The sequence below is a fragment of the Nannospalax galili genome, unplaced genomic scaffold, assembly GCF_000622305.1.
Source record: "Nannospalax galili isolate Female #2095 unplaced genomic scaffold, S.galili_v1.0 scaffold724, whole genome shotgun sequence".
Classification (NCBI taxonomy): domain Eukaryota; kingdom Metazoa; phylum Chordata; class Mammalia; order Rodentia; family Spalacidae; genus Nannospalax; species Nannospalax galili.
Window position 1 is genome coordinate 454,960 of NW_008350617.1, and position 22,598 is coordinate 477,557.

A 22,598-nucleotide genomic window follows, 5' to 3' on the forward strand; every position below is an offset into this window, starting at 1 on the left:
TGGTAGGTTCATTTTTAGTTTTTTAAGAGTTCTCCACACTGTTTTCCATAGAGGTTGCACAAATTTGCAATCCCACCAGCAGTGAATAAGCATTCCCTTTTCTCCACATCCTCGCCAGTATGCTATCATTTGTTCTCTTGATCCTAGCCAGTCTGATTGGGGTAAGGTGATAACTTATGGTGATTTTTAATTTGCGTTTTCCTAATTACTAACGATATTGAACATTTTTTGAGATGTTTCTTAGCCATCTTTATTTCTTCCTTTGAGAACTCTCTATTTAGATCTTTAGCCCATCCTTTAATTGGGTCATTTGGTTTTTTGCTTCTTTGTTTTTTTGAGTTCTTTATATGTTCTGGATGTTAAACCTATGTCAGATGTGTCACTGGTGAAGATTTTTTCCAATTCTGTGGGTTTTTCTCTTCACTATTTTGATTGTTTCTTTTGCTGTACAGAAGCTTTTTAGCTTAATGAGGTCCCACTTGTTGATTGCTGACCTTAATTCCTGAGCAACTTCTGTACAATTTAGAAAATCCCTTCCTACACTTATATAAGTTACTGCCAATATTATCTTCTAATAGTTTCAGGGTTTCCAGTTTCACATTGAGGTCTTTGATCCATTTGAAGTCAACTTTTGTGCAAGGTGAAAGATAAGGATCTAGTTTCATTCTTATACAGGTGGAGATCCAGTTTTGCCAGCACCACTTGTTGAAGATGCTGTCTTTCCTCCATTGTGTGTTCTTGGCACCTTTGTTAAATATCAGGTGGCTGAAATTATGTGTACTTGGGTTTAGGTCTTCAATGATGTTCCATTGATCTGTGTCTATTTTTATGTCAATACCGTGCTGTTTTTGCGATGATAGCTCTGTAGTATACTCTGAGATCTGGTATAGTAATCCCCCCAGAGTTGCTCTTTGTGGTGAGGGTTGCTTTGGCTATCTGGGGTCTTTTGTGCCTCCATATGAATTTAAGGATTGTTTTTTCTAATTCTGTGAAGTATATCATGGGAATTTTGTGAGATTGCGTTGAATCTATATATTGCTTTTGGTAGGATGGTCATTTTCACAATATTAATTCTCCCCATCCATGAGCATGGGAGGTACTTCCATCTCCTTGTGTCTTCCTCAATCTCTTTCTTTAATGATTTAAATTTTTCATTGTAGAGATCTTTGGTGTCTTTGGTCAGATTTATTTATTTATCTTTTTTTGTGCAGCAATTGTGAATGGGAGCATTTCCCTGTATTCTTTCTCCAATTGCTTGTTATTTGTATATAGAAAAGCTACTGATTTTTATAGATTGATTTTATAGCCTACTACTATACTGAAAGTGTTGATCAGTTCTAGGAGTTTTCTGGTGGAACTTTTAGAATCTCTTAGGTATAGTATCATATCATCTGCAAAACGTGATAGTTTGACCTCTTCTTTTCCAATTAGTACTCCTTTAATTTCCTTCTCCTGTCTTACTGCTCTAGCAAGAGTTTCAAGCACTATGTTGAAAAGGAGTGGAGATAGTGGACATCCTTATCTGGTTCCTGATTTTAATGGGAATGCTTCCAGTTTTTCTCCATTTAGAATGATGTTGGGGAGCTGGAGAGATAACTCAATGGTTGGGAGCACTGGTTTTTCTTGCAGAAGACTTGGGTTCGAATCCCAGCACCCACGTGGCAGCTAACAATTGTCCATAACTCCAGTTCCAGAGGATCCGATGGCCTCTTCTGTCCTCTGCAGTCATTGCACGACACGGGTGCACTTACCTACATGCAGGCAATGCATGCATGCACATGAAATAAAAATAATAAATACAATATTTTTTAAAAAAGAATGTGGGCTTGTTGTATAGCCTTAATTATGTTGAGGTATGTTCCCTCTAGGCCTTTGAACATAAATGCATGCTGAATTTTGTCAAAAGCCTTTCTCAGCATCTATTGAGATGATCATGTGGTTCTTGTCTTTGAGTCCATTTATATGATTAATGACATTTATTGGCTTACGTATATTGAACCAACCCTGCATCTTTGGAATAAATCCTACTTGATCATGGTGGATGATCTTTTTGATGTGAGTCTGTATGCTTCAAGTATTTTGTTGAGAATTTTTGCATCTGTATTCATTAAAGATATGGGTCTATAGTTTTCTTTTTTGATTGTGTCTTTACCCAGTTTGGCTATTAGAGTGATGCTGGCTTCATAGAAAGAATTTGGGAGTTCTCCCTCTGTTTTTATCATTTTGAATAATTTAAGTAGTATTGGTTGGAGGTCTTCTTTAAATGTCTGGTAGAATTCTGCTGTAAATCCATCTGGGCCTGGGCTTTTTTTAGTTGGGAGGCTTTGTATTACTGTTTCAATTTCCTTATATGTTATGGGTCTGTTTAAACTGTTGATCTCTTCTTAGTTTAACTTTGGTGGTTCCCATGATTTCAGATATCCATCCATTTCTTTTAGATTTTCAGATTTAGTAGTGTATAGGTTTTTTTTTAAAAAATTATTTATTATTTTTATTTTATGTGTATGACTGTATTTGCTTGCATGTATGTGAGTGTGCCTGTGTCGTGCAGTGCTGCTGAGGTCAGAAGAGTGCTTCAGATTCCCCTGGAACAGGAGTTAAGAATGGTTCGTAGCCGCCATGTGGGTGCTCTGGGTCCTCTGCAAGAGCAGTCAGTGCTCTTAACTGCTGAGCCATCTCTTCAGCCCCTCTTTCTACTATTTTAATGTAGGCACTTAGCACTATAAACTTCTCTCTTAGGACTGCCTTTAATGTGTCCCAGAGGTTGTGTTGTATTGTCCTTTTCATTGAATTCCAGGAATTTTTTTAATTACTTAATTTCTCCTTTGACCCACTCATTGTTTAGGAAAAAAAAGAGTGTGCTGTTCAGTCACCATAAGTTTGTGTAGTGACTAGGGCTTTGTCCAGTGTTGATTTTGAGTATTATTGCATTGTGGTCTGATAGAATGCATGGAATTATTTCATTTTTTTTGTATTTTTGAGGTTTGTTTTGTGGCCCAGTATGTGATCAATTTTTGAAAATGTTCCATGGGGTGCTGAGTAGAAAGTGTATTCTTTGGGTTTTGGGTGTAATATTTGAAAGATGTTTGTTAGGTCCATGTGATGTATGGTATCATTTAATTCAGACGTGTCTCTGTTTATTCTTTGTCCAGTTGACCTGTCTAATGAGACAGTGGGGTATTGAAGTCCCCTATTATTACTGAATTGGGGTTAATCTGTGTCTTAAAGTCCTGTAATATGAATTTGGGTGCACCAGAGTTTGGTGCATATATGTTAAGGATTGTAATGTCTTCTTGGTTAACTGTTCCTTTTATCAGAATGAAGTGACCTGACCCTCCTTACCTCTTCTGATTAGTTTTACTTTGAAGTCTATGTTGTCAGATATTGGAATTGCTTGTTTCTTAGTGCCATTTGCTTGGAATATTCTTTTCCATCCTTTTACCTTAAGGTAGTGCCTGTCCTTGAAGGAGAAATGGGTTTCTTGCAAAGCAGACAGCAAGGAGATGGATTTTGTTTCTTAATCCATTCATTTAGCCCATGTCTTTTGACTGGGGAGTTCAGTCCATTGATATTTAAAGTTATTATTAAAAGATGTGTATTGGTTGCTGTCATTTTGATTGCTGTTTGTGTTCTCTGTCTAATTTTGTGTTTCCTCATCTTTCATTGCCCCTGGGGTATAGTTGTTTCTCTCTCTGCTCTCAGTATTGCTTCGAGTATTCTTTGAAGGGCTGGTTTTGTGGACGTGTATTCTTTCAGGCTATTTGTCATAGAAGATTTTTCTTTCCCCCTCAACTATAATAGACATTTTTGCTGGGTAAAGTATTCTGGGCTGGCATCTATTGTCATGTAGAACTGTAAATACCTTGGTCCAGGCTCTTTTGCCTTTCACAGTTTGCATTGATAAATCAGCTGTAATTCTTTTTTATTTGAAACAGGGTCTCCTTGTAGTCCCAGCTGGCCTGGAACTCACTATGTAGACCAGGCTGGCCTTGAACTCACATAGATCCACCTGCCTCTGCCTCTCAAGTGCTGGGACTACAGGCATACGCCACCACACCTGGCTTCAGTCAGCTGTAATTCTGATGGGCTTTCCTTTGTGTGTGACTTGTTTTTCTTTTGTTGCTTTCAGTATTCTTGGCTTTCCATTTTATTATTCTTTTGTTGTTATCATGGCATGTGAATTTCTTTTGTTGTTTATGATTCTGATATGAGAATTAAGTTGAAGTATGCTTCTGTTTGTATTATCCGGGTGCCTAGATCCTTTCTTTATTGGTTATGTAAAGCTGGTTGGTACAGGGTTCAGGTTCGCTCAGGTTTAATTTGGAGGGAACTGATGGCTTCAGATCAGCTATATAAATCTAGTTGGTACAGGGTTCAGGTTCTCTCAGGTTTAATTTGGAGGGAACTGATGGCTTCCAATCAGCTATTCAGGAGTACCCACAGAAGCCCAATTCAAGTTCCAGTCAGGTACATTCAGGCTTCCTTTACCACATGGAGGCAGGATCCAGGTGCTCTCAGGCAGTCCCCTGCATTCTCAGCCCCTATGCCAGAGGGAGGACAGAGGGAGGCTAGAACCCGCCACTCTCTGGCGGTCTGCTGAGATCAGAGCTGCTATACCAATGAAGGTCCATCTGAACCCACCCTCTCATGCTGTCTGCTAGGATCTCAGCCTTAGCCTACCAAAGCCAGATCTGCCCTGGGGCCTTGGGAGGGGCCTCACCAAATCCCAGGTAGGGGGATGGGTATGGTGCAATTAGGAGAAGCTCACCACCATATGGAGGCAGGATCCAGGGGCTCTCAGGCAGTCCCCTGCATTCTCAGGCCCTCTGCCTGAGGGAGGCCAGAGGGAGGCCAGAACTTGGCACTCTCTGCCCCCTTTTGGATTTTTGAGACAAGGTCTTCTGTAGCCCCCGGTGACCTGGATCACCGAGATCCAACCTACCTGTGCCTCAAGTACTGGGATTAAAGACATGCACCACCATACCTATCTGTCATTTTCTTTATACTTAATTTTAACTAAAAAATTTAGTAGTTCAAGTACTTGGTAAGAATAAAAGAGATTCTAGGGGCTGGAGAGATGGCTCAGCCGTTAAGAGCACTGACTGCTCTTGGAGAGGACCTGGGTTTAATTCCCAGTACCCACATGGCGGCTATGAACTGTCCTTAATTCCAGTTCCAGGGGAATCTGAAGCCCTCTTCTGACCTTCCTGGCATTGCACAACAGGCGTGCACTCACATACATGCAGGCAATACACTCATACACATAAAATAATAATAAGCTGGGCGTGGTGGCGCTCACCTTTAATCCCAGCACTTGGGAGGCCGAGGCAGGCGGATATTTGTGAGTTTGAGGCCAGCCTAGTCTACATAGTGAATTCCAGGACAGCTGGGACTACAAGGAGACCCTGTCTCAAAAAGACAAAAAAAAAAAAAAAAAAAAAAAAAAAAAAAGAATAAAAGAAATTCTAATGTCAAACAAAAAGCAAATCTTTCTTCACCCCTCTCTACCACCATCTCCATTTCTCATTTTTGTCCTAAAGTCCAGCCCTTCTCTATTGCTGGACTTTTGAGTTGTTTTCCATTGTTGGCTAGTATAAATAGAGACTTTCATAGTGTTCCTAATCTGTTAAGACATCTGAAGAATTCTCATTTAGCTTTATCTCTGAACTACTCCAACTCTTGGAGTATGTTAGTAGTGCCTAGTGAAACTAGGTCAGTCACACATTCTCTAAGCCCTGTTTCCACATTTTCCATCTGTGTGGCATAAATAGTAAACTGAAGAAAGTATAATTCATTTTACTTTCATTTGTTTTAGTATTTTTGAGGCAAGGTCTCATGCTGGCCTCAAACTTTCAGAAGGCCTTGCCTCAATCTCTTTAAGTGCTAGGATTATGGGTGTGAGCCACCATGCCTGGTTTAATTCCCTCTATTTAGAAAAACAGCAGAGCTGGGCATGGTAGCACAGGCCTTTGATCCCCATACTAGGGAGGCAGAGGCAGGTGGATCTCTGTGAGTTGCCAGCCAGCTGTTTCAAGGGGGAAAGGCACGCGCGCGCGCGAGAGAGAGAGAGAGAGAGAGAGAGAGAGAGAGAGAGAGAGAATGGTTGGAGAAAGACTATAATGCTGGGCATTTCAGTGCCCATCTGTAAGCCTGTAATTCTAGCACTTAGGAGATGGAGTCAGGAGGATCAAGAGTTCAAGGCCAGCCTCTGCTACATAAAGAACTGGAGGCCACCTGGGACTGCCTGAGATCCTCTCTCAAAAAGCTGGGGAGGGGAGGATGGAAATGAATATGAGTATAAATGACTCAGAAATCATTCAACCCTATAGATAGTTACTAAAGGAGAACAGATTAACATACGTAAGAGTGGATTAACATACATAAGGAGTGACTTTTGAGGGGCATGGTACTAGAGATAGAACCCCTCTTACACATGTAGAATAAGCACTGTATATGAGCTATGCTCCCAATCTAGAGGTGTCTTAAATGTCTTAAAACATTTTTTTAACTTTCTTTTTTTTAAAAAAATATTATTTTTATTTTATGTGTATGTGTGTATTGCCTGCATGTAGGTAAGTTCACCCATGTCATACAATGCCTGCAGAAGACAGAAGAGGCTGTTGGAGCCCCTGGAACTGGAGTTACAGACAGTTGTTAGCTGCCATGTGGGTGCTGGGATTCGAACCCGGGTCTTCTGCAAGAACAGTGTTCTTAACCCCTTAGCCATCTCTTCAGCCCCAACATTTTTTTTTTCTTAACCTTTGGAATTAGCAAAGATTTTAGGAGATAATTCTCAGTATTGGTAAGGCTTCTATCAGGTAGGTTAATCTCCCACATGTGAATTGTCTTATAAATTTGTTTGACCCTCCTGGGAGGCAGTTTGTCAGTAGTCTTAAAATGTTTGTATTTTTTATTTATTCTATTTTCAAGAACCTATCCTAAAATAATACAAAGGACTGGGGATGTAGCACAGTTGGTAGAGAATTTGCCTAGCATACAGGAAGTCCTGGTTTTGATCCCCCAAACTGTATAAATCAGGTATGGTGTTATATACCTAAAGTAATACAAAAATGTACAAAAAATTTTCATGGTGCAAAGATATTAGTTGCAGAATTATTTACAGCCAGAAAATACTTCAAAATAGAGAAACGGAGAAGTGAAATATTAAGTAAAATATAGTTCTTTATCCATGTAGTAGACATTTAAAAATAAGTTTAAGTTATATGAGAATACTTTTATAGTTTTTTATTGTAGAACATAAAATTATCTATTTTAGTTTTTTTTTTTGGTCTTTTTGAGACAGGTTCTCCCTATAGCCCCAGCTGTCCTGGAACTCACTATGTAGACCAGGCTGGCCTTGAACTCACAGAGATCCATCTGCCTGTGCCTCCCAAGTGCTGGGATTAAAGGCGTGCACCACCACGCCTGGCAGTCTCAATTATTTTTAAAACAATATATTGAAAATATATCTCAAAAAGGCAGTATTTGCCTCTGTAAAGTAAGCTCATGGGTTTTCTTTCTTTCTTTCTTCTTCTTTTTTTTTTTTTTTTTTTTACAGGATCTTACTGTCAAAAAAGCCCAGGCTGGCCTTGAACTCACAGAGATACATCTGCCTGTCCCCCCCAAGGGCTGGGATTATAGACAGTCCCCACCACGCCTGGCAGTCTCAATTATTTTTAAAACAATATATTGAAAATATATCTCGAAAAGGCAGCATTTGCCTCTGTAAAGTAAGCTCATGGGTTTTCTTTCTTTCTTTCTTCTTCTTTTTTTTTTTTTTTTTACAGGATCTTACTGTCAAAAAAGCCCAGGCTGGCCTTGAACTCACAGAGATACATCTGCCTGTCCCCCCCAAGGGCTGGGATTATAGACAGTCCCCACCACGCCTGGCAGTCTCAATTATTTTTAAAACAATATATTGAAAATATATCTCGAAAAGGCAGCATTTGCCTCTGTAAAGTAAGCTCATGGGTTTTCTTTCTTTCTTTCTTCTTCTTTTTTTTTTTTTTTTTACAGGATCTTACTGTCAAAAAAGCCCAGGCTGGCCTTGAACTCACAGAGATACATCTGCCTGTCCCCCCCAAGGGCTGGGATTATAGACAGTCCCCACCACGCCTGGCAGTCTCAATTATTTTTAAAACAATATATTGAAAATATATCTCGAAAAGGCAGCATTTGCCTCTGTAAAGTAAGCTCATGGGTTTTCTTTCTTTCTTTCTTCTTCTTTTTTTTTTTTTTTTTTGACAGGATCTTACTGTCAAAATAGCCCAGGCTGGCCTTGAACTCCTGATCCTCTTGCCTCAGACTGGAGTGCTGGGATTGCAGGTGTGCAACACCACATTTGACTTTTAGTTCCTTTTCATCTCTGTTCCTTCATTCTTCCTCCTAAAGTTCTTTCAATGAGAAAATAATTAAAACTGAATTAACTTGAGGGATAAGAAGCTTGGAATGGTGGCAGAAGTCCCAGGACTTCACAGAGTGGGTGCCCCACAGAAGGGAATGACCTCATTTTCTCTGTTCCCTTGACTTCAACTTGTTCTTCTTTGCCTTCCTCTTTGGCAGTCCAAGGTTGCCTGGGACACACTGAGAGATCCAAGCCAGGCCAAGGCCTAGGCCATTGTATTGTGGCGTTCTTATTGGAGTGTTGGCAGCAGGATTGATGTTAATTCAGTGGAATAGCATGGGTTTTACCTTGAAGACTGTTGCTTTGGTCAAAGGGTACTGCTGCCTTTTAGTAAGCTAATTAAGAAACAGCATCCCTGTGAAGTAGTCTCCTAATATTAAGCTTTAAAAAAAGAGTCAGTAAATGTCAGTAAGTCTTCCTGCTTGTTCACTGCTGTTATTTTCAACAATGAGCTATTCCAAAGTAGAAATTCTTGAATTTTGCCCCCTAAGGATTCTTCCAATTTCCCTTACTCCAATAGAAGAAGCTGTGATAGGACTTGTTTCTAAGGAAAAAGGAGGATCAGGATGTTCTATCAGAAATCAGTCAACAGTCGTTAAAGAGCAGGTCTTCCCACCCTAAGTAACCCAATCAATAAATTCCCTCACAGACATGCCCAGAGGTTTGTCTTTTAGATGATTCTAAAACTCATCAAACTGGCAACCACTTTTAACCCAATTAACAATCACAGAAAGCATGCAGTAACTACACAGTAAATGGTGGTTCAGATCATTGCTCTTGATAGTATCAGCCTCTTTTCTTTATTTGTATTTTTTAGTTTATTTTTATTTTATTTGCCTGCATGTATGTAAGTGTACTACATGTATGCAGTGCCTGAGGAGACCAGAAGAGGGTGTCAGATCACCTGGAATTGGAGTTGTGGAGGGTTGTTAGCAGCCATGTGGGTGCTTGGAACTGAATCGAGGTCCTCTGCAAGAGCAGCCAGTTCTCCTAGCTGTTGAGCCATCTCTGCAACCTTGTTTTTTGGGGGGGTTGGTTTAGGGTTTTATAAATTTGTTTTCTTATTTTATTACTGCTTAATTTCAGTTCTGGTTATGGATCTGTTTAAATTATTTTTAAGATATTTTATTTATTTTGAGATGAAGTCTCAGTATCCTGAGACTCACTATGTAGACCAGTCTGGCTTCAATCTCACAGAGATCCACCTGCCTCTGCCTCTTGAGTGCTGGAATTTAAGACGTGTGCCACTACACCTGGCTATAACAACCATTTCTAAAGTTCCCTTAGGATTGACTGGTTCTCTCTTGGCATGTGTGAGTATCATCGCTTCAAGGAAGAGCAGGAATGGGATGAGGAAGGGCTGTGGAGAAGATCAGAATGAGGGGTTCTCTTCCTGAAGCCTGGCCTTGGAGGAACAGCCTGAGTGAGCCCTGAGGATTCCATGACATTTGGAGTTCCTGTAGGGAAAGCCCTTCAGTGGAGAGATTCATAGACGACTCAAGCATACAAGGAAGCAGCAGTCCAGGGTAAAACCTGTCAGACTGTCCCGTCTTCAAAGCCCGCTTGTTCTAATCATCAATTCTGTAGTCTTGGACAGATGGTGCATTCTTAGGAGCCAGTTTGATCACAGATCAAATTAGAGTTAGTAGAGGAATACATGAAAACTACAAAGTGATAGCAGGCTTCCTTAGAAGAAAGCACTGAATAAGTAGGTGTTCTGTTTATGACAGTTCAGTTACGGATTGAGATCAAGAGGGTGCTTTAGTGATACAGTGGGCTCTGGAGTGGGACTGTCCAGGCTTACATCCTATTCCTGTCATTCTCTGGTTTTGTGATCTTGAGCACACAGCCATTCTGGCTGACTTCCTGGTGTTACTGAAAGGCCTATGATTTATGATATGTGAAATGCTGGCAGTCGTGTTCGGAACAGAGCAGATGCTCAGCAAAGTATCTTTTTCCTCACTATGGCTACACTGCTTTGAGACAGCCTGCCCTGTTAAAAGAACACAGTTGGCAAGGGCTGTGAGTGTACTGGGCCCTGCCTTCCGCAGCACCTCCTGTTGCCTCAGTCCCTGGCACAGCTTCCTCTTCTGATAGTCTGCTGGGACCTCAGCCCTTTGTCAATGTTCCAGCCTGCTCCGCTGCCTGTCCTGGGACAGGTCACTGTCTGTGACCCATTCTCTGTCTCTGCTTACCCCTTGCTAAGTCCATATCCTGAACTATTCCCCTGGCCTCTCCTGGTCTCATTCCTGCCTTGTTCTGCAAAGGTGCCACCCACCCAGGCCCAGATGAAGGTGCAATCCTGTCCCTACAGCCACCTTCCTGCAGAGGCTTGTTTTGGCCCCCACCCTGACACAGAGAGTTGGAAAACATACTCAGTGTTAGATTGGGTAATGATGTTCCATGATCTAGCTGATCCCCTCGTGCCTGTGCCTAGAGTCCCAATATTTGGGGAGTGAAGGCAGGAGGATCAGAAGTTCAAGGTCATCCTCAACTACATAGCAAGTTCCAGGCCAGCCTGGGCTACATAAGACCCTGACTCAAAAACGAAAAGAAATAAGGGGAGAGAGTCTCTTGGTAACATTCTGTTTTTTTTTTTTTTAAGAAAGGATCTCACTATGTAGCCTTGCCTGACCTGGAATTCACAAAGATTTACCTGCCTCTGCCTCCTGAGTGCTGGAATTAAAAGTGTGTGCTACTGTACCCCTGTACCTGGCAAACTCTGCCTCTTAATCTTGGTGTTGGGATTCATTATTTTGTAAAAACTCATTGTCTACAAGTCATGCATTGGCTCCTACATTTTTCTTTTCTGGTCTTGCTTGTTTTATTGCTGTTGTAGGGTTTATTTGTTTATTTGTTTGTTTGTTTGAAGATAGAGTCTCTGTATCACAGGTTGACCTTGAATTTGTTTTGTAGCTGAAAATGATCTTGAATTCCTTGATCCTCCTGCCTCCTATTTGTTGGAACTGTAGGCTTTTGCCACTACCTCTGGTCTTCTAGTCACGCCTTCTAGCACCTCCATTTTGCCATGTTGAATTAGGTAACATCCCCATGTACCCCTAGCACATAGTTCTCCCTTGCCCTCCTGCCCTGTTTCCTTGGATGCCTGATTTCTACTCACTATTCTGAACTCAAATGTCAGCAGCCCCTGATGGGCTAGCCTGCTCCCACAGGATTTGTTACTCATATTGTTTGCAAGGAGCGCCGTGAGGACATAAACTTGTCAGCAGTCTCCCTGACACCTAGCATGTGTTGGACATGGAACAAACTCCAGCAGTGTTTGCTTATTGCAGTTTGTCTAAAATATTTGGTCACCTCTTTATCTTCCCTGCTCATGTCCCAACCATGAATCATTCCAACGCTCTGCCTTCCTCAGTCTTCTTAACACTTTTAGCTTTTCTCTAAGCTTATTAGCGCCTTCTAAGTCTTTGTGTGCCTCCACATTTCCTCTTCTTTTTGCTTAGGTTGTGCCCCATCTCTACCTGTCCATCATCTCACACCCAGTCACTGGGCCACTAGCTATAGTAGCACCCTATTTCTGTCCCCAGAATTCAAGTGTCAGCCATCCAGTCATTTTTCTACACGCCGTCACTGTGCTGCGCTTCTACCATGATGAGCCCTCAATTGCTCATCTGCAGGATCTGCTCCATTCAGAAGTCTGATTTGTGTTATGCCTTGCCCATGTTATATTACCCTGTGTATTTCCTCAGGGGCATTGGTTTTCTTTAATATGCTTGCTTTTTAAGAGGATCTGATGTGTGTCTCTGAGTGGTATTCATTCAGTTATGTACTCATCATGTTGCTGGGCACTATGCCAGATGGGAGAGACTCAAAATTAAGACTTATTGCCCTCAAGAAATTCACAAGACAAATAGGGCAGAGAGGGCAAACTGGCAGATTGCTAGAAGACAGCCCTGAGACAAGACACCCTAGTAAGAGTTAACAGGATGGACTGGAGGCAGTTGTGCAACTTTAGGCTCATTACTTAATCTTATTTCTGCGCCTTGGTTTCTTCAATAAAATGAGTCTAATATGTTGATTTTATTGCAATAAAAGAGTTGAAAAGTTGGGCTGGAGAGATGGCTTGGTGGTTGAGAACACTGGTTGTTCTTGCAGAAGACCCACATGGCAGCTAACAATTGTCTGTAACTCCAGTCTCAGGGGATCTGACAGCCTCTTCTGACCTCCACGGGCATTGCACAACATGGGTGCACTTACCTATATGCAGGCAGTGCACACATACACATAAAATAATAAAACAAAAAAGAATTGAAAAGTAGAGCTTCAATATTGTGATGTTCCTCTGAGGGCCACTTTGTGCCTGGCACATTTTTGATGTGGAGGGCCCACAGTTCCTGTCACCTAGTAAGTGAGCAATAAGTGTTAGCTGTAATCACCCTTGTTACTGACTCTGCTTGGGTTTGACTGGTCACTGAAGGACGGGTTTCTGCTAGGAGGGTGGTAGGAAGAGACAACTCCGAAGAACAGACACATGAATGAAAGGGCATGAGGATTTCAGAAGTTCAGGAATGGCCTGTATAGCTGGAGGGCAGAAAGTGTGTGAGCAAGTGGTGACACATAAAGCCAAAGAAGCAGACCCGGGTGGTGAGGCTCTTGCCTGCTATTGGAGTTAGTACCTTATCTGGCTGATTAACTGGGACCTTCAGAAGTCTGTTTTTATTCTTTGAAACAGGGCCTCATGTAGTCCAGCCTTCATTTAAGCCACGGGTGGCATTGAACTCCTGACCTTCCTGCCTCAGACTCCAGAAGTGTGTACCACCACATCTGCCTTTGAAGTCTTTGTAGATAAGTCATAGTCTGTTTTACAGCTCCTCTCTGAAGGAGGGGCTGGCCACTAAGCAGTGGTGACAAGAGAGAACAAAGAGTGACATGGGCTTCAGGGTCAGTGGGGTTGAGGATTGGTCTAAGAAGGAATGTGGGAGTGGAGGTATTTGACTGGATTCGATGCCACTTACTAATAGAAAAACAAGAGAAACAGATTTTTCTTTCCTGAAGATTTCCATCTAGAGATTGGGAATGTAGCCCAGTGGTAAGAGCTTGCCTGACAAGTCCTAGGTGCAATCCTAGTTGTTGTTACTTTTATTATTATTATTATTATATTCATCTAAGGAAGGAAGATTGCTTCTTTCTGATCCTCAGAGCACATTTCCTAAGATTTAAAAGTCCATTCTACATGGCTATGAGCCTTTTTTTCCTCTCTTGGGTCTTATAAACAGCTGTTTCAGACAAGCAGTTATTGATCTTAGGCAATTAGGGCAGAAGGAGACTGTGTTTATTTCACTCTCTGGTGCCTCCTGGGGCAGAGAAAGGTGAAAGTCATGTCTTCCCATCATTTGTAAGAGTGGATAGAATTGGAACAATAGCCTCTCCCCTCTGGCAACACATGTATGGGTCTTTCTGTTTTCCCAGGCCATGGTGGTGCATGCCTTTAATCCCAGCACTCAGGAGGCAAAGGCAGGTGGGTCTCTCTGAATCTGAGACCAGCCTGATCTACATAGGGAATTCCAGTCCAGCCAGAGATATATGCTGAGACCCTATCTGAAAAGAAAAAAAGCAGAAAGGGATACTTAATGGGGTTAGAGGGTATGTGGGAAGGGGGTGGAAGAGGGGAAAGAGAACAGTATAAAGATATATGTATGAGGACGCCAAGATGAAACCATTATTTTGTAGGCTAACCTTAAAAATTAAAATTTTGCTCGGCGTGGTGGCTCACACCTTTAGTCCCAGCACTCGGGAAGCAGAGGCAGGTGGATCTCTGTGAGTGCAAGGCCAGCCTGGTCTACACAGTGAGTTCCAGGCCAGCTGGGGCTTACAGGGAGATCCTGCCTCAAAAAGACCAAAAAAATAAATAAATAAACATTAAAATTTAAAGAACATGCCTTAAATCCCAGCACTTGGGAGGCAGAGGCAGGTGGATCTCTGTCAGTTCAAGTCCAGCCTGGTCTATAGTGAGTTCCAGGCCTACTGGGGCTACAGGGAGACCCTGTCTCAAAAAAAAAAAAATCCCCCAAAACCCAAAACAAGTACCTGGAGACAAAACAGAACAATTTGTCTGGCACTCATCAATATAGTGGGATAGGCTTCCTCCAGGAATTCTGTTCTTTGTCTTTTACATTCAATTTCTTTCTTTCTCTGCCTTCTTCCTATTTAATATTCTTGGCTTGCAGGCATTCTTGTTTGGAGAATAGAATGTTCAATTTTTTCTTTTCTTTTTCTTCTTTTTTTTTTTTTTTGTTATTTTGAGGCAGGGTTTCTCTGTAGCCCCAACTGGCCCAGAACTCACTATGTAGACCAGGCTGGCCTTGATCTAACAGAGATCCTGCCTCTGCCTCTTGAGTGCTGGGATTAAAGGCATGCTCCATGCCAGGCTGTTCTTTAAATTTTAATTAAAAATTTTTTTTTAATTTTTTATTTTTATTTTATGAGTATGAGTGTTATGCTGCATGTAGGTAAATGCACCCGTGTTGTGCAATGCCCACAGAGGACAGAAGAGGCTGTCGGATCCCCTGGAACTGGAGTTACAGACAGTTGTTAGCTGCCATGTGGGTGCTGGGATTTGAACCTGGTCTTCTGCAAGAACAGTCAATGTTCTTAACTGCTGAGCCATCGCTCCAGCCCCTAAATTTTAATTTTTATGGTTGGCTTATAAGGTATTGGTTCCATCTTGATGTTGTCATACATACATCTTTATACTCTGTTCTCTCTCTTTCCCCTCCTCCACCCCCTTCCCACATACCCTCTTAACTCCATTAGTATCCCCTTCTGCTTTTTTTCTTTTCAGATAGGGTCTCAACATGTAGCTTTGGCTGGACTGGAATTCCCTATGTAGATCAGGCTCGTCTCAAATTCAGAGCCATCCACCTGCCTATGCCTCCTGAGTGTTGGGATTAAAAGCTTGTGCCACATGCCTGGCCCCTTCTGTTGTTTTTGTTTTGTTTTTACCAAATGTATTCCATTATTGTACTTCCTACCTCCCTTGAGATCTCTTCAGGGGCTAGAGAAATGGCTCGGTGGTAAATAGTACACACTGCTCTTCCACAGGACCAGAATTTGGTTCCCAGCACTCACATTGAGTGACTCATAATCACCTGTAACTCTAGCTCCTGGGGAATCTAACAAAATGTGCACATGGCCCTACACACACACACAGACACACACACACAACACATACACACACAGACACACACACACACACGTGCATGCACATAATTAAAAATAAAATGAATCTTTTAAAAGATTTTATTTATTTTTATTTTATGTGTATGAGTGTTTGGCCTACATGTATGTAAATCTATCATGTGCATGCCTAGTGTCTGCAGAGGCCAGAAGAAGGTATCGGATTCCCTTGAACTAGAGTTGAGGGCAAGTATTAGCTGCTGTGGGTGCTGGGAATTGAACCCAGATCCTCTGGAAGAGCAGTGAATCCTCTTCACTGCTGAGCCATCTCTCCAGCCCCTAAAATAAATATCTTTTTAAAATGTATGTATTTTCAGTTTTTTTAAGTTTATTTTTGTTGTTGGTTTTTGTTTTTTTTTTTTGGCTTTTGAGAACAGGGTCTTTTGGTAGCCCCTTCTGGCCTGGAACTATGTAGACCAACTGGCCTCAATCTCACAGAGATCCGCCTGTCTCTGCTCCCCAAGTGCTGGGATTAAATGTATGTCCATAAAATAAATCTTAAAAAAACCCCAAAAACTTCTTCCTCTGCCATGATCCTGTTTCTCATCCCCCCTCACCCCTGCCACATGCACACACACACACAATGTTCTACCACTGAGCAATATCCTCAGTCCATTTCTTTACCCAGTCATCTGTTCCATTTCCTGGCTATTGTGAATAATGCAGCGTCCACCCTTTTTCTATGAAGTCATTACATTCATAGCCTTCTCCCAAGCTGGTTTGTAGGTGTTTCAAGTATATAGATTACTTTAGTGAGCAGAAGAGCCTGTTGATCATTTCTTTCTGTTCATCTCTGACACTGGATTGGAAGAGGGATAAACTTCTTTGAACTGAATGGAATAACAGATTCCTTGATTTATGAAACACCATTGAGAAGATGTCTGTAATTTTGACTAAACAGTTGATCCCACATTCATGACACTAGCCGTGGGTATTATTGTTTTATGAACCATAGTTATTATGAGACACCAGTCTTGGATCACTACATCTGGTTTCTGGGCCACTTTAAAATCCTATTGTAAACTCAAACTCTTTAACTTTGGTTTAAAGATACCTGCTTGCCTTAAACCATCTTAAAGGGAATAGCTGTCATTTGTGTGTGTGTGTGTGTGTGTGTGTGTGTGTGTGTGTGTGTGTGTGTGTGTATGTGTGTGTGTCTTTTTGAAACAGGGTCTCCCTGTAGCCCCAGCTGGCCTGGAACTCACTATGTAGACCAGGCTGCCCTTGAATTCACAGAGATCCTCCTGTCTCTGCCTCCCAAGTGCTGGGATCAAAGGCGTGCGCCACCATGCCTGGCATCTATCATTTTTTAAAAAGAAAAATCAGTTGTTTTTCTATAACATAAGCAAAGCATGTTCACTTATGAAAAATTTTAAAGAATTTTGGCAGGCTGAGCCTGTTGGCATATGCCAATAATCCCAGCACTTGGTAAGGGCAAGTAATTTAATGTCATCCTTGGGTACCTAGTGCACTCAAGGCCAGCCTGGGATGCATAAAACCCTGTCTCAGAAAAGAAAAAGAGAGAGAAACCAGGCATGGTGGCATAGACCATTAATCCCAGCAGCCCTCAGGAGGCAGGGGCAGGAGGATCTCTGTGAGTTTGAGGCCAGTCTGGTCTACATAGTGAGTTCCAGGCCAGCTGGGGCTACAGCCTGTCTCAAAAAAAAAAAAAAAAAACAAGCCAGGCATAGTGGTGCACGCCATTAATACCAGCACTCTGGAGGCAGAGGCAGGCGGATCTCTGTGAGTTCGAGGCCAGCCTGGTCTATAGCAAGTCCCAGGACATTCAGAGTAAGACCCTGACTCCAAAAAAAATAAATAAATAAGAAAAAGTAATAGAAGCAAAAATGAAAAAATTGTTCATATCCAATAGCTGTAAACTTTATGGTCTATAGTCTTTTTTGTAAATGTTTGGGCATGGTTTTCTTTTAAGATCTTTTTTAAAAAATATTTTTAATTGAGGTTTTGTAATTTCATCCAACAGTTTTTAATTAAATTTAGACCCCTCTCCCCCATTCATGCCCCCTCAATCCCCCACCAGACTTCATATATTCTGCCATACATGTTAAGTCCAATTCAGTCAGCATTTGTACCCAGATGTCCTTCAATGTAAATTCATCCACTGGAGTCTAGTCAGCCCACCAGGAGATCCCGTACCAGCATGTATCTCTTATATATTCCACTTAAGATATTATAAGCATCTTTGCACTTATTACATATTCTTTTGTTACATGCTTAATGATTCCATAATAGTCGTTTTTATGTAAAGAATAGAATAATTATTAATATAAATTACTTTTTGCTGGGTTTTGTGGCTTATGTCTGTTATTCCAACTCTCAGAAGACTTGACACAGAGGATTGCTGCAAGGTTGAGGCCAAATCAGACTACAGGGTGAAGCCAAAATAAAACAATCATCTGTTTTTATTTAAACTAAAATAAAGCATGTGGCTTGAACATAGCATATAAGAAAGTGGTATTCTAGCAAAGAGTTATTGCAAAACCCAGAGGGATAGGGCTTATAGCTGACTAGCAATTGCAGGTTTAATGAATGGTGTATTAGACATGGATGGTAATATACTTGATCCATTTGCAATCTTTTGGCTGAGGTTTTATAAGATCTTTCTGGGTCTGAAAATTTCATGAGAAACATGTCTGTGGCATCTCAGGTTGCTAAAGTAGATGATTTTGACTGCCTTCGTTTTCCTTCATGGGGAATCATGCCAAGAAGCTTTCATTCTGTTTGAGTTTGCATAGTACTTTGCATAGAGGAAGCACTTAGCAACTAATTGAGCAGCTATGCAAAGTTTCATGTTCATAAGGACTTGCTGAGTCTAATCCTGATTGATGAAGCTGGGTTATTCCATACCTTTATTTCTTTTTACAGGCAGTGCTTTCCTCAGTGCTATTTTTCTTGCCTTAGCAACATACCAGTCTCTGTATCCAATCACCTTGTTTGTCCCAGGACTTCTTTATCTTCTCCAGGTAAGCACTTGCTGGTGCCAGTGCCCAAATGATATTTAGTACACAGCCTAGTCCTTGCTTGGGGGAGGAAGGGCATGGGTCACTAATGACATTGGGAGCTAAAGGCATAGCTAAGTACCTAGCACAGACAAGTCCTTTGATCAGTCCCTAGCACCACAAAAACAAACAAACAAAAAACCAGATTTTTTTTTAAGAAATTTTTGAGATGGGCTCCCTGTAGCCCCAGCTGGCCTGAAACTCACTATGTAGACCAGGGTGGCCTTGAACTCACAAAGATATGCCTGCCTCTGCTTCCCAAGTGCTGGGATTAAAAGATTTTTTTAAATGGTGTTGAGACCAGTCCTCAAGCTCAAACCTTCTTAATTTTTAATTGTCTATCACTGCAAATATATAAGTGCATTTCACTTCAAATATTTGCAGTTTGAATCTACCAGATGCTCAAATTTTATTTTTCTCATCTAACGTACCTAGACCTGTTTGAACTCATTTCTTTAAGTTGTTTTTTTAAAATATTTTTATTTATTATTTTTATTTTATGTGTATGAGTGTATTGCCTGCATATATGTGAGTGCACCCATGTCATGCAATGCTGCAGAAGTCAGAAGAGGGCATCGGATTCCCCTGGAACTGGAGTTAAGGACGGTTTGTAGCCGTCATGTGGGTGCTGGGAATTGAACCCGGGTCCTCTGCAAGAGCAGTCAGTGCTCTTAACCGCTGAGCCATCTCTCCAGCCCCTAAGTTGTTTTTTTTTTTTTTATAATACCGCTTACTTTGTAAGGTTCTTATAGAGATAAAGTAGCCACATTTAGACTGTGTCCTTTCTTTCCAGCAGGTAGTTGATGCCGCAGTAATGAAAGTGATTATAGGTATTGTCATTTTATGCAACATGAGACATTTACACTTTTATACCTGGCTGATTTCTGCACTCTTTGGAACCTAGGCCACTTTGCAGTGGTAAAAACATAGTAGGTAATCAATACATACTACAGCAATTGTAGAATACATGGTGCTAATATTTATGAAGAATAGCCTACATGCTATTTTCATGCTAAGCACTCTGCAAACATCTCATTTCAACTTTATGGAGACTATTATATTATTAGCCATAAAACAATTTAATATATTCCACTTAGAAACATGAATTAAAACTAAAACGTTGGGCTGGGTATGGTGGTGCACACCTTTTTTTCCCAGCATTTAGGGGGCAGAGACAGGTGGGTCTCTGTGAGTTCCAGGCCATCTGGTCTACATAGGGATTCCAGGCCAACCAGCACTATGTGTTTAGATCCCATCTCAAAAGACAAACAAGTAAACAAAAACCTGGAATGTTGGAAGGTTAAGTCACTTACCTAATGTCACAAAGCCACAAATGAGAGCCCTGAACTATGAATTTGGGCAGTCTGACTCGAGAGCTTGTTCTCCGATATCTTTTCTGTTTCAACAAGAATATACACTTCAAACTTGGTAGCAGAGCACACACTTAGCTTTTGTGAAAGGCCCTGGGCTTGATGCCTAACCAACTCCCCTCATACAAAAGAATACAGGGGTTGGGGGTTGGCGGTTGGAGGGAGAGAAAAAAAGAAAGAATAGACATCAAATCAAGATCTAGTTACTGTAAGCAGGATTCAAATGGATTCAAATTTATTCTTAGAAGTGTTACTGAAAGTGTGTTGTTGGCACTGGGATTCAAATCCAGAAGTGTCTGATTTTATAGGTCTTTTTAAAATTTTTTTGTCTTTTTGAGGCAGGGTCTCCCAGTAATCCCAGCTGTTTTGGAACTCACTATGTAGACCAGGCTGGCCTTGAACTCACAGAGCTCCACCTGCCTCTGCCTTCCTAGTGCTGCTGGGATTAAAGGCATGTGCCACCACACCGAGTATAGGTCTTATTTTTAACCACAAACACGAGGACTGACTGTATTCCTCCATTTGTTGAAATAGGTCATAGGCTTATCATTTTAAGTTACTTGGTAATATATAATCATATTGATCCATATAGTGGTAAATGATTAATTCATCCTTTTGTTTGGGGAACTTTATAACTCTTCATTATCAGTGATAACCATAACATAGATTTTTTTTTTTTTTTTTTTTGGCATTGAGGATTGAATGTAGGGCCTCCCACATGCTAAGCACGTGTTCTATCAGTAAGCTATCTCCTCTATTTTCCTTTTTTTTTTTTTTTTTTGAAGCAGGGTCTCCCTGTAGCCCCAGCTGTCCTGGAACTCACTATGTAGACCAGGTTGGCCTTGAACTCACAGAGATCCACCTGCCTCTGCCTCCCAAGTGCTGGGACTACAGGCATGCGCCACCACGCCCAGCTACTTTTAAAAAAAATTTATTTATTTTATGTGTATGAGTGTTATGCCTGCATGTATGTAAGTGCACCTGTGTCATGCAGTGCCTCTGGATCTCCTGAAACTGGAGTTACAGACAGTTGTTAGCTGCCTTGTGGATGCTGCAAGAACTCTTAACCACTGAGCCATCTTTCCAGCCCTTTTTTCTTACTTTTTAAAATTTTGAGTCATCAGCTATGAAATTGCTCATGCTGGCTCTGAAGTCAGTATGAAAGGCAAGCCTTGAATAGCAATCCTCCTACCTTAGCCTCCTGAGTAGCTGGGATTATAGCCTGTGACACCAGGCCCAAGGTTGAAATTTTTCTTTTCTTTTTTCCTTTCTTGATTTCTATCTTTCTTTTTTGTTCCTTCCTGCCTTCTTTTTTTCTTTAGATGTATGTGTAGGGGGTGTCCATCCACATGAGCAGAGGATGTTGGGTGTCTATCATTCTCCTTATTCCCTTGAGGAGGGGTCTCTCAGTGAACCTGGAGCTAGGCTGGTGGCCAGCAAGCCCCAGTGATCCTTTTGTCTCAACCCCTACAGCACTGGGGTTATTGGTGTGTCTGCAGCCATGTATATAGTTTTTTATGTGAGGTGAGAATTTGAACTCAGGTCCTCATGCTTGCTCAGGACGTGTCCTGATTTTCTGAGCCATTTCCCTAGCCCACAAAATTTGTCTTCATTTTCTAAGTGAATCTGTCTAAGGCTGTGAAAAGTTTTGTAGTCATTATGCAAAACCAAATTGCTTGCCAGAAAGCTTGAACTGGCTTGCCACCATCAGTATCCATAAGGAAGTGAACCAGCTACCTTGCAGTCTGCCAGCACTGGCTTTCTGAGTTAGATTTATGGTTCTTAGTTCAGTAGATGAATCACTATATGGTGAAGTTACTGTGTTTTGGTTTTTCTTTTATATTTTTTGTTGAATATAAGCATTTTTTACACAACAATACGTATTTGCTTTTTGGGGGGTATGTTTATGTGGTGTGTCTATGTGCCTGTGTATGTACAAGCTCACTTCCTATGTCTGCACATGTGGAGGACAGAGGTCAACATGAGGTGTTCTCTATGGCTTTCCACTTCATTTTTGAGACAGAGCCTCTTGCTGAACCTGGAGCTCATTGATTATGCTAGACTGAGATCCACCTGTCTCTGCCCCCCAGCACTATGATCACAGGGCCATAATGCCATATAGGTTTTTTACATGGGTGCTGGGGATCTGAACTCAAGTCCTCATGCTTGTGCAGCAAGTACTTTACCCCCTAAGCCATCTCCCTAGCCTGTGCATTTGCTCGCTAGCCACCCCCCACTTCTCTTTATGCATTTCCTTTCATATTTCTTTCTATTTAAAATATTTTATTTATTATTTTTATTTTATGTGTATGAGTGTATTGCCTACATGTAGGTAAGTGCATTGGTGTTGTGCAATCCCCGTGGAGGCCGTCGGGTACCCTGGAACTGGAGTTACAGACAGCTGTTAGCTGTCATATGGGTACTGGGAACCGAACCTGGGTCCTCTGCAAGAGCATACAGGGCTCTTAATTGCTGAACCATCTCTTCAGCCCCCTTTCATATTTCATATGTATGGTTTACCCTTTAGAAAAATCCAAGCCTGAAGACCTAAGGATCTACAAGGTGGAAGGAGAGAACCAGCTCCCACAAGATGTCCTCTGATCGCCA

The 22,598-nt window shown here is 41.4% G+C and overlaps 1 protein-coding gene across 1 annotated transcript in view; it reads left to right on the forward strand.

The window, feature by feature from the left end:
* Nucleotides 1-22,598, forward strand: part of Pigu (phosphatidylinositol glycan anchor biosynthesis class U) — a 109,856-nt gene that overhangs the window by 52,798 nt on the left and 34,460 nt on the right. The window contains exon 7 of the mRNA XM_008847888.2: nucleotides 18,488-18,585. Coding sequence (XP_008846110.1) covers nucleotides 18,488-18,585 — 98 coding nt within the window. The remainder of the gene's footprint in view (nucleotides 1-18,487; nucleotides 18,586-22,598) is intronic.